Here is a 12,497-nt window from a genome sequence, read left to right on the forward strand (position 1 = left end):
TATGAGGTGAGAAAAGTGGGAGAGTCCAGAATATCTCAGATTTGCTGTTTGTTGGGTGACTGGTTAGATGGTGAGACAATGAAAAGGAACAGTGCTGAAAGTGAAATAGATTTGCACTGAAAGATGAATTCTGTGTTGTTCAAGTCTGTGTTATGCAATGTCATCTGTGCACAGCCCACTGGAGGTTATTCAGTTAACAGATAAAATATAGCTTTGGACAATAGGAAAGAGGTCTGGTTTGGAGATGCAGATTTGAGGGAGTCATTAATACAGTATTTATTGGAACTCTAGGCAAGGATGCGATAACCCAGGAAGAATGTATATAGTGAGCAAAAACCTTAAGACAGTCCAAAGAGAATACCAACATTTAATGGGCGGGTTTTGGAAAGGCTACCCCATTAAGTAGACTAGGAATGATTGAGAATGGGGGATACAGTAGTCACATGGCTCTGGAGGGAAGACTTGAGAGTTTAAGATTTCTTTAAATATAGTTTCTACCAACCCCAGCTTTTCAGCCTCAAGTCTCTCGTCTTTCCAAGGTACCTGGTGCCTCTAAGAGAGCAAATGAGCTCATTTCCTTAGAGCATAGAGGTTAGGATCATGGACTTTGGAGCCCAGCTGCTTCATTTGAATCCTGACTCTGCCACTTACTAGCTATGTGACCTTAGGCAAGTTACCTAACTTCTTTGTGCCTCAGTTCTTATATCTGTTGACACAAGGATAATCATGCTTTATGCACACTTTATGGGACCACTGTGAGGGTTAAGTGAGGTAATATGTATAAAGTTCCTAGAACAGTATCTGGCTTTTAGTAAACACTATATAAACTTAGCTGTTATTATCACTGTCATCATCATTATTGTCCCTTTACAGGCACTTTAGATGGAGGCTCCTCCATCTTGCTGATTCAGTTATTGCTTTCCACCTGTACTCTAAAAACATTGAAATCTCTTGTCTTGCCTGTTGGTATTTCCTCTCCTGTGCTCTGTGATCTTACTGGTTATTACTTTCTAAATTCATTTTAATGGTATCTTAGTGGGGAAAGAAATGCTGATGGTCAGTCTTCTATGTTTGAACAGAACTTCGTCTAATGTTCTCTGTGTTCTTTTTGTATGTGGTTTTGTTACATTGATTCCTGTGAAGCTATATCAATTTTTATTGGAATAATGTGTGTCTAAATAATTACAGTTTTTTTTTTTGAAAGCCTTTCATACTTTTCCCCCTTTAGACTTTGGTACCAGAAGCATAACTATTTTTACCTCTGAGATTTAGGGGAAAATCTGTTTTCTTAACGTCTAGCGTACTGATATTTGACCCTGCACCTCGGTCCCCTATAACCAGATTCTCATCATTTCACTTACACTGTCAGTTCTTCCATGTGTGTCAACTTGAAGGCCAAAACAGCCATTTCCTTCTTGCAGTATCCTTTTGCTGAGGAAATTGTCATGAGAATAGATAAGAACTGTATTGGGTGCTCTGCTTTCAGTGTCATGTAACTTAGCAAATAACTACATTATCTAAGTTTCTCTATCCTATTAATAATAACTTACATGTGGATAGCACTTTATAGATCACATTTGATTTTTATCATAGCCTCATGAGGTAAGTAAGGTATGTAATACACCTGTTTTATGGATAAAAGGAAAGTTTTAGTGACTTGTCCAAGGTCATACACATTAATAAGTACCAGAGGCAGAGTTTGAACTAAGATTCTGTCTCCCAATTAAGTTCCTTTTCACCCTATCACCTCTCAGTAGTTACTCCTGTAAGTCTTGTGACCAATTGCCGTAACAGATCATTCCCTTTCTCTCTGAGTATGCAGAGTGTATCTATACTATCATATTACTTATTTTTCCCCCCTAATCTCAACTGTGCTACCTGCCTTAGGCTTATACATGTTTTCTTCTCATACAGAGCAGGGTGTCTCAGCTGTTGCACTATTGACATTTTGGGTCAATAATATTGAGAGGCAGGGACTGTCCAGGGCATTGTAGAAAGTTTAGTGGCATCCTTGCCCTCGACTCACAAGATGCCAGTAGTACTTCCCCTGACCTCACAAGCTGTGACAACCAAAATGTCTCCAGATATCACCAAATGTCCTCAGTTCAGTTCAGTCCAGTCACTCGGTCATGTCCTACTGTCTGTGACACCATGGACTGCAGCACACAGGCATCCCTGTCCATCACCAACTCCTGGAACATGCACAGACTTATTTCCATCAAGTTGGTGATGCCATCCAACCATCTCATCTTCTCCTCCTGCCTTCAGTCTTTCCTAGCATCAAGATCTCTTCCAATGAGTCAGTTCTTCGCATCAGGTAGCCAAAGTATTGGAGTTTCAGCTTCAGCATCAGTCTTTCCAATGAACACTCAGGCCTGATTACCTTTAGGAATGACTGGTTTGATCTCCTTGCAGTCCAAGGGACTCTCAAGTGTCTTCTCCAATACCACAGTTCAAAAGCATCAATTCCTTGGTGCTCAGCTTTCTTTATAGTTCAACTCTCATGTGTATACATGACTACTGGAAAAACCATAGCTTTGACTAGACGGACCTTTGTCAGCAAAGCTCTGCTTTTTTATATGCTGTCCAGGTTAGTCATAGCTTTTCTTCCAAGGAGCAAAGCATCTTTTAATTTCATGGCTGAAGTCACCATCTGCAGTGATTTTGGAGCCCTCAAAAATAAAGTCTCTCACTGTTTCCATTGTTTCCCCACCTATTTGCCGTGAAGTGATGGGACCAGATGCCATGATCTTACTTTTCTGAACGTTGAGTTTTAAGCCAACTTCTTCACTCTCTTCTTTCACTTTCATCAGGAAGCACTTTAGTTCCTCTTCGATTTCTGCCATAAGAGTGGTGTCATCTGCATATCTGAGGTTATTGGTATTTCTCCCAGCAATCTTGATTCCAGCTTGTGCTTCATCCAGCCCAGAATTTCGCATGATGTACTCAGCATATAAGTTAAATAAGCAGGGTGACAATATACAGCCTTGACGTGCTCCTTTCCCGATTTGGAACCAGTTTGTTGTTCCATGTCCAGTTCTAATTGTTGCTTCTTGACCTGCATACAAATTCCTCAGGAAGCAGGTCAGGTGGTCTGGTATTCCTGTCTCTTTAAGAATTTTCCATAGTTTGTTATGATTCACACAGTCAAAGACTTTGGCATAGTCAATAAAGCAGAAGTAGATGTTTTTCTGGAACTCTCTTGCTTTCTCTATGACTCAACAGATGTTGGCAATCTGATCTCTGGTTCCTCTGCCTTTTCTAAATCCAGCTTGAACATCTGGAAGTTCATGGTTCACATTCTCCTGAAGCCTGGCTTGGAGAATTTTGAGCATTGCTTTGCTAGCATGTGAGATGAGTGCAATTGTGCAGTAGTTTGAACATTCTCTGGCATTGCCTTTCTTTGGGATTGGGATGAAAACTGACCTTTTCCAGTCCTGTGACCACTGCTGATTTGGTTTAGGTCATACCTGAATGGTCTAGTGGTTTTCCCTCTTTCTTCAATTTAAGTCTGAATTTGGCAATAGGGAGTTCATGATCTGAGCCACAGTCAGCTCCCTGTCATGTTTTTGCTGAGTGTATAGAGCTTCTCCATCTTTGGCTACAAAGAATATACTCAATCTGATTTCAGTATTGATCATATGGTGATGTCCATGTGTAGAGTCTTTTCTTGTGTTGTTGGAAGAGGGTGTTTGCTATGAACAGTGCGTTCTCTTGACAAAATTCTGTTAGCCTTTGCCCTGCTTCATTTTGTACTCCAAGGCCAATTTTGCCTGTTACTCCAGGTATCTCTTGACTTCCTACTTTTGCATTCCAGTCCCCTATAATGAAAAGGACATCTTTTTTGTTAGTTCTAGAAGATCTTGTAGATCTTCATAGAACTGTTCAACTTTAGCTTCTTCAGCATTACTGATTGGGGCATAGACTTGGATTGCTGTGATATTGAGTGGTTTGCCTTGGAAACGAACAGAGATCATTCTGTTGTTTTTGAGATTGCACCCAACTGCTGCATTTCAGACTCTTTTGTTAACTATGAGGGCTACTCCATTTCTTCTAAGGGATTCTTGCCCACAGTAGTAGATATAATGGTCATCTGAGGTAAATTTGCCCATTCCAGTCCATTGTAGTTCACTGATTTCTAAAATGTCAATGTTCATTCACTCTTGCCATCTCCTGTTTGACCACTTCTGATTTGCCTTGATTCATGGACCTAACATTCCAGGTTCCTATGCAATATTGCTCTTTGCAGCATTGGGCTTTACTTCCATCACCAGTAACATCCACAGCTGGGTGTTGGTTTTTTTTTTTTTTTTTTTTAAAGTTACCTCTAAAGTTTTTTTTAATTTTTTTTTATTTTTAAAAGTTACATAATTGTATTAGTTTTGCCAAATATCAAAATGAATCCGCCACAGGTATACATGTGTTCCCCATCCTGAACCCTCCTCCCTCCTCCCTCCCCATACCATCCCTCTGGGTCGTCCCAGTGCACTAGCCCCAAGCATCCAGTATCGTGCATCGAACCTGGACTGGCGTCTCGTTTCATACATGATATTTTACATGTTTCAAGGCCATTCTCCCAAATCTTCCCACCCTCTCCCTCTCCCATAGAGTCCATAAGACTGTTCTATACATCAGTGTCTCTTTTGCTGTCTCGTACACAGGGTTATTGTTACCATCTTTCTAAATTCCATATATATGTGTTATTATACTGTATTGGTGTTTTTCCTTCTGGCTGGTGTTGTTTTTGCTTTGGCTCCATCCCTTCATTCTTTCTGGAGTTATTTCTCCACTGATCTCCAGTAGCATATTGGGCACCTACCGACCTGGGAAGTTATCTTTCAGTGTCCTATATTTTGCCTTTTCATAATGTCCATGGGGTTCTCAAGGCAAGAATACTGAAGTGATTTGCCATTGCCTTCTCCAGTGGACCACGTTTTGTCAGATGTCAAAAGTCCTACAGAAGCAAAATTGTCCCTAGTTGAGAGCTGCTTCATATAGAGCTGCCTCCTTTCTCTCCTACCTTGTTTTTCTCTCCTGTGACAAATATACCCTTTTAATCTAGTTGTAAAATCTATTATAACATGTGTTCATTATACTTGTGAAGTTCTAGTCCCCTTTTAAAATTAAAATCTCACTTATTTATTTGTTGCCCTAGTGAACGAACACCTGAAGCTATTGAGTAGTATTCTTGATCCTTTTCTCACTTGATCCATTCTCAGTCTTTTAGAGAGAAGAGGAACTTTTGGTCTTACAACTTTATCCAGGCATTTTTCTCCATAGCCATCCTTGATCAGAACTTTTAAGTCTCTTCGGACATGTTCTTCCCAGTCTTTATGATATATATTCTCCATCCATGTCAAGAATTTCTCTCTCAACAACAGGAAATCAAATACTCTTTTGTGATGATTTCTTTCCAGAGACATTCATTTCCCTTGCTCCTTTCTATTCCAAAACCCAAACTCTCATTTGAATAAAAAATTCAGCCTTTTTATTCTTAAGTCTGTGCTTCTTGCTTAGATCACAGTACCCATAATTTCTTCTCAGGGCTTATCTGGGCTTTTGTTGTTGTTCCTGTGAAGTAATAGATGGACATTTTGCTTAATAGGTTTGAAACACCTCAGCAATCTTTCTTTCACATCCCAGATGGGATATGGGCCAATAAGATGGCACAATGTTCTGTTTGGCTAAAAGATATAAGAAGAGAAAGAACTGAACTAATATGAGGATTAGTACAGGCAATGGTAAGGTTTGATTAATCTCAGCAGGATCTCCTTCACATCCTGGATGGGATAAATGGCCCTGGAAAATGTCAGTAGAAGGAAAAGAAAGAGATGTTTGCTTGATGGAACTTTTTTTGTCTTCGTCATCATCATTCAGTTGCTCAGTCATGTCTGACTCTGTGACCCCATGGACTGCAGCATGCCGAGTTTCCTTGTCCTTCACCTTCTCCTGGAGTTTGCTCAAACTCATGTCCATCGAGCCAGTGATGCCATCCAACCATCTCATCCTCTGTCATCCCCTTCTCCTCTTGCCTTCAATCTTTCCTAGCATGAGGGTCTTTTCCAATGAGTTGGCTCTTCACGTGAAGTGGCCAAAATATTGGAGCTTCAGCATCAGTCCTTCCAGTGTATTCAGCATTGATTTCCTTTAGGAATTGAATTCCTTTAGGATTGACTGGTTTGATCTCCTTGCTGTCCAAGAGGCTCTCAAGTCTTCTCCAGCACCACAGTTTGAAGGCATCAATTCTTTGGCACTCAGCCTTATATATTGGGATATTTGAGCATGTAAATAAACTGAAAAGAAGGAATTTGTAAAGGGAAAATAAATTGAAGATCTAAGAGGAAGGTGGAAGATTGAACGATCCAGGGTCCCTGGGAAAATTAAGGGAATAGAAACACTGGCAAAGGCTAAAGGGTAAATAAAGGTAGTTATTTCCTCCTGAAACAAGGAGAAGAACAGAGGAATCTGTAACAGCAAAGGAAAGACTGTGAAGTGAGGAGAGGGGAAATTAGGGAGCCCTTGTGAAGAATTGATCACCATAATGTATTTGTTGAAATCATATACTAATAGAGTGAAGGTAGATTTCCAGTCTTGGAAATGATGAGTGTTTAGAATAGCTGCCATGGTGAAGGAAGAATGAAGAAGAGAAGATGGTCAATTGACCAAGGGTTCAGCCACGGTCAGATAGCATGTTTTCTAATGGATGAATCCAGTCCATTTGATTATGTAACTTTCTTCAGCATTGCAGTGTAGAGAGAAACGCACGTGCACGTGCACACACACACAGCTGGTTTAACCTAGGCCTGGGAATTGACATGGTGGGAATGGCAGAAGGTCGTGGGTTTAATGAGTGCTTGGGAAAGTATAACTGAAATGACTGCAAGGTTCAGAATAGGTAGTTTAAGGCCCAGGAAAGATGATCTACCCAGGGTATTAGAAAGAGTCAGTTGGTATTTCCCTGCTGGTCCAGTGGTTAAGACTCCACGCTTCTACTTCAGCAGGTGCAGGTTCGATCCTTGGTCGGGGAACTAAGATCCTTTGTGCCATGTGGTGCAGCGAAAAAGAGAAAAAAAGAGTGTCAGTAAATTTGTAGCCACAATAAGGGTGAAGAACAGCATCCATGAAAGAAACGGAAGGATGGTAGTAGGATGCAGTCAGAAAGGAATTTTGGAGTTAAGGATCTTATAGATATAGTTGTTATATGGATCTTATAGACCTATAAGGGAGTCCAGTGGCTGAATAAGTAAAGTAGAATAGCACTAACAATCATCATGCCATTTATATATCATATAACTTTGTTTTGTGTAAGGTATCTTATTAACTCCTCACCACAACCTATGAAGTGGGTAGATTTGCCCCTTCTGTAGAACTTACCTAAAATTGCATAACTAGTCAGTGAGAAAGCCAGGATTAGAACCTAGCCACCATTGCCCATGCATTTAACCATTATACTATATAGACTTTCCATGATTGTAATCATTATACTATATAGACTTTCCAAGATAAACATAACCATAAGGGCTTTCAAGGGACCTCAGAGATTATTACAATGTTTAAAAACTAAACCTTTGAATTTAAGAAGTGGAAAAGAATGTTTACTGTATTTGAAGCAACAAGAGGAAAGTATAAAAAGTAAATAACTATACAAGTGGTTGTTGTCATGGTGATCTGTTATCTGTCTGTCTGCTTTGTTTCCTTGGAAAAGGGCAAGAAGTGCCAACTGACTTAATTGTGCTTTCACCTTTGCCCTTTGAACTTTACTTAATTGGAAGACCAACTGTTTGAAAAAGGAAGAGATGGAAAGAAGCTAAAATATCAGAGTGGACATCACCAGCTTCTACCAGCATTATGTTTATTCCCATTTCTACCCATACCACCTAGGGAATATATGGTGTGTTTCTCAAAGAGCATAAGAATATTTGATAAGAACACTAAAGATTTTTAAATAATGTTTTTCTTTTATATAGAGCTTTCTGTTTGGGGAAAAAAAAGACACTCGGAAAAGTGAACAGGATTAAGAGGTTTCCTTAAGATTGCTAACTTAATAATTCTATGGGGTCTTTATTCTTTTCTCTTTCTCAGGATAGGTATATGTTAGATGTTACCAAGCAATTTAAATTTTCTTTCCTACTATTAGGTATTAATATTAACCGAGGCCTCCTATGTTTGGGAAATGTAATCAGTGCTCTTGGAGATGACAAAAAGTGTGGCTTTGTGCCCTACAGAGATTCCAAGTTGACTCGACTGCTTCAAGGTAAGCCCAAAGTGCCTCTAAGAAATAAGAGAGTAACTTAGAATGATAGTGATGAGAATGCAAAGATAGGACAGATATTAATAAAAAGCCAGATTTTTGGACTATTACATACAGAGCTGTCCAATTGATAAACTGGAGAGAGACCTGTTGGCAAGCAGGCTTCTAAGGTAATGGAAAAATGTCTTCATATATGGATTTGAGAGCCAAAAAAATCTGTAGAGTGTCAACTGTACTTAGCACTTTGTATCTGGAAATGAGCTTGCTTACTGTATTTATTAATGCTGACAAGCAGAATTCCCTAAAGAGTTAAAATCTACCTAGAGGAAGCATCCAAAGAATGTTTAATCCTAACAGTGGCTCCTAACTTACTTGGCCCAGGCCCCTGTTATTTTAACCTGATTAACTGTTGGTGTCACAGTCTCACTTAAGGAGGACACATGCAATAGCATGCTAAACTATATCATTTTACACAACAGAAATTCTTGATGTTTTTATATTGATGTAATAGGAAATTTGTAGATACTTAAGAATTATTTTCTTACAGCTCTGGGATTGAAGTCTCCAACCTAATGGACAGCTTTGCTTGCGTCCTACTTGTTGGATTTCACTTCCTTCCATTATTCTTTTTCAGATTCTCTAGGAGGTAATAGCCACACTCTTATGATAGCCTGTGTGAGTCCTGCTGACTCCAATCTAGAGGAAACATTAAACACTCTTCGTTATGCTGACAGAGCAAGAAAAATCAAGAACAAACCTGTTGTTAATATTGATCCCCAGACAGCTGAACTTAATCATCTGAAGCAACAGGTTAGAAGGGACTTAACATTTGATGGGGAAAATTACAAGTATGTGAGTGGAATGATAGAGCTCCTATTTCTCAGCTTTTTCTCCACCAGGACTTTAGAGATGTTGGTTAAGCATTCTGTTAGTATGAAGACATGTTAAAGTAACTCCTATGAACATGTTTTTTGGTCATATTTAAGAGTAGAGGGTGGCACTGGATATTTCACTGATAAAGAAGTGAGCAGTGAGAGATGGGGCAAGAGAGGTGCAGGAGTCAGATCCCAAAGGTCCTTATATGACTGGTTAAAGAATTATAATAACTCAAGTAAACACTATGACCTGAACTAAAGACAGAAGCAATAAAGAAAGGGGGACAAATTATTGATAGAAACAACAACAACAACAAAAACCCAAGGAGGTAGAATGTATAGAGCTTACAAATGTGGCTACAGATTTGATGTGAAAGTTGATCCCCAGGTTTTTTGCTTGGACAACTGAATAAATGGTAGTAACAATCATTGAGTCAGGGAATTTAGGAGGAAAATAGGGGTCAGGCAGGGAAATGGAAATGATGAAATTCAGTTTTGGGCATTTTGAGTTTGAAGCTCTTGAGGGACATCTAAGTAGAGTTATTCAAACATGGCTGGGTATGCAGGTTTATGTAGAGAGGTCTGAAGATACAGATTTGTATGTCATCAGCATTTAGCTATGACAAACCTAGACAACATATTAAAAAGCAGAAACATTACTTTGCCAACAAAAGTCCATCTAGTCAAAGCTATGATTCTTCTAGTACTCATGTATAGATGTAAGAGTCAGACCTTAAAGAAAGCTGAGTATCAAAGAACTGATGCTTTTGAACTGTGGTGTTGGAGAAGACTCTTGAGTGCCCCTTGGACTGCAAGGAGATCCAACCAGTCCATCCTAAAGGAAATCAGCCTTGAATATTCATTGGAAGGTCTGATGCTGAAGCTGAAGCTCTAATACTTTGGCCACGTGATGTGAAAAACTGACTCATTGGAAAAGACCCTGATGCTGGGAAAGATTGAAGGCAGGAGGAGAAGGAGATGACAGAGGATGAGATGGTTGGATGGCATCACTGACTCCGGGAATTGGTGATGGACAGGGAAGCCTAGCATGCTGTAGTCCATGGAGTCGCAAAGAGTCAGACATGACTAAGTGACAAAAGTGAGAATTTAGATGGTACCTGATGTTACAAAGTAGATGAAATTGAAGAGTGTCTGGCATGTAAAGGCACTTACTCAATATCTGCTGAGTGAGCAAATGGCAAAGAAGAGAGACAAAGACTAGATAGAACTCAGGGGTAACAGCAGTATTTAAGGAAGGGGAAAAGGAGAGCCGACAACAAGGGAGATGAAGAAAGAGCAAACAGGTAGGAAGAAAATCAGTGGTTCATGGAAGACAAGGGAAGAAAGTTTCAAGGAGGGCTATCAAAAGTATAAATTTATAAAGAAGTGTAAAGATAAGGGTTAAAAAGGTCCATTTTTTTTTTTTTTTTTTTTTTTTAATCACCAAGAAAGCTATTGATGACTGCAGTGAGAAGAGGGTCAGGGGAATGATGGGAACAGATTGCTATGGGATGGACAGTGAATGCTAGACAAGGAAGTGGAGGAAGTTGGTAGGCTCTTCTTTCAAGAAGGCAAGATAAAAAAAGACAGTAGCTGGTAGTCAAGGGTCAAGGGATATAAATCTGTGTTTTTTTCTTTTTTTTTTGAAATATGGAAGAGACTTCAACATATGAAAGAACCAGAGACTGGTTGGGATAGACTTGGAGAGACTGAGAATAGGAATGAGTTGATAAGGTGTTTTCTTTTAGTTGAGATCCTCTGCACAAATAAAGAGGGCTTCACCTTAGACAGTAGAGGGGATACCTGCCCATAAGACTAGAAGAAAAGAGGTTAGAATAGGAAGGATACAGTGACACTAATTTAGATAACCAAGAAGGGAAATTGAGCGATATCAGCCTGATGACCATTTTCTTCTCAGAGAAGTGGGAGACAAGGTCATCTAAGAGCAATCAAGCAGATGATAGCATAGAGGGATTGAAGAGAGCTCAAAAGGCTTAAAGTCTTGGAAATGGAAGAAGTAGCTGACTAGGAACGTGAATTTGTGGTGATATCAGTATGACTGTGCAACAGCTCAATAGCACTGGCAGAATAGCAGGTAGTGAGATTGACCCCCTTGGCAAGGGTGTCAGCTTTTCTTGGTATAGTACTCTTCCCAGTGGGAATCTAGTGTTTCTCAACAGTCTAGTGCTCACTCCATCTCTAGCTTCCTCCTCAGTGATAATAATTACAACTCATTTAATCTGTTGTCTTTTCTCCTTTTATTGTCCTTTATTTCCTTCCTAAGGTTCATTATAGAAAATATAAGTAATTTACCTGTTTACAAAATCACTTTAATTGTAAAGTACCTTATTCAGTGCTGCTTCTTTGTTTGCTTTCATGTGTACTCCTATTGCCAGAAATGCTTTTCTTCCTGGTCATTTATTTGTTCATCCATTCCAACAATAAATATTTACTGAACACTATTATGTGCCAGGTACTGTGCTGGAATATATTGTTGAGCAAAGAAGATAGTTTCTGCCTTCATGGAACTCTCCTAATGGGAGAGACAAACAAACATTAAGCACACGATCATAGCAATGTATTATAAAATGGAATAGTGTACTATAGGGCACTGTGAAAGTATGAGCAGGATCTTCTGTTAAATATCTACTCTGAGAAGAAGGCTTCCCTGAGGTAACTACGTTTGAGCTGAGATCTGAAAGACGAAGTAGGAATCATCTATGCAGAAAAGAAAGAAGATTCCAGAGAGAAGAAATACATGTTGTTGTTTAGTCGCTAAGTTGTGTCCAACTCTCTGTGACCCCTGGGGTGTAGCCCACCAGATTCCTTCTTCTATGGGATTTCCCTGGCAAGAATACTGGAGTGGTTGCCATTTCCTTCTCCAGGGGATCTTTCTGTCCCAGGGATTGAATCAGCATCTGCTGCTTAACAGGTGGCTTCTTTACCTCTGAGCCACCTGCAAAGCACAATAGTGTGTGTATCAAAGTATAATGGGAAAGGGTATTGACAGTGCAGCCAAGCTGCCCGGGTTCAAATCCTGGCTCTATATCTCACTAGCTATGTACCCTGGGCAAGTTCTCTGTGCCTCAGTTTCCCTATCTATAAAACAGAACTAATAATAATAATAGTACCGGCTTCATAGAGTTTTTATGAGGGTTAAATGAGTTAATACATATAAAGCACTTAGAACAGTGCCAGACATATAGCATGTCTGCAAAGGTCTTGAGTTAGGAAGGAGTATAGTGCATTTGAAGACCTCAGAATGCCATTGTGGCTAGAGTGGAGAGAGCAAGGAATGGGTAATCCAGTCTGAGACTGGAAAAGAAACAGAGGCCTGATCGAAGCCTCACATACTATGTTAAAAATTATTT

General features: G+C 39.6%; 1 protein-coding gene across 2 annotated transcripts in view; it reads left to right on the top strand.

The window, feature by feature from the left end:
* KIF4A (kinesin family member 4A) overlaps nt 1–12,497 on the top strand; it is a 130,206-nt gene that overhangs the window by 44,818 nt on the left and 72,891 nt on the right. For both annotated transcript variants that reach the window (XM_027533748.1, XM_027533749.1), the window contains exons 8-9: nt 8,138–8,254; nt 8,886–9,061. In XM_027533748.1, the coding sequence (XP_027389549.1) occupies nt 8,138–8,254; nt 8,886–9,061 (293 nt within the window). The remainder of the gene's footprint in view (nt 1–8,137; nt 8,255–8,885; nt 9,062–12,497) is intronic.

Source organism: Bos indicus x Bos taurus, chromosome X, assembly GCF_003369695.1.
Source record: "Bos indicus x Bos taurus breed Angus x Brahman F1 hybrid chromosome X, Bos_hybrid_MaternalHap_v2.0, whole genome shotgun sequence".
NCBI lineage: Eukaryota > Metazoa > Chordata > Mammalia > Artiodactyla > Bovidae > Bos > Bos indicus x Bos taurus.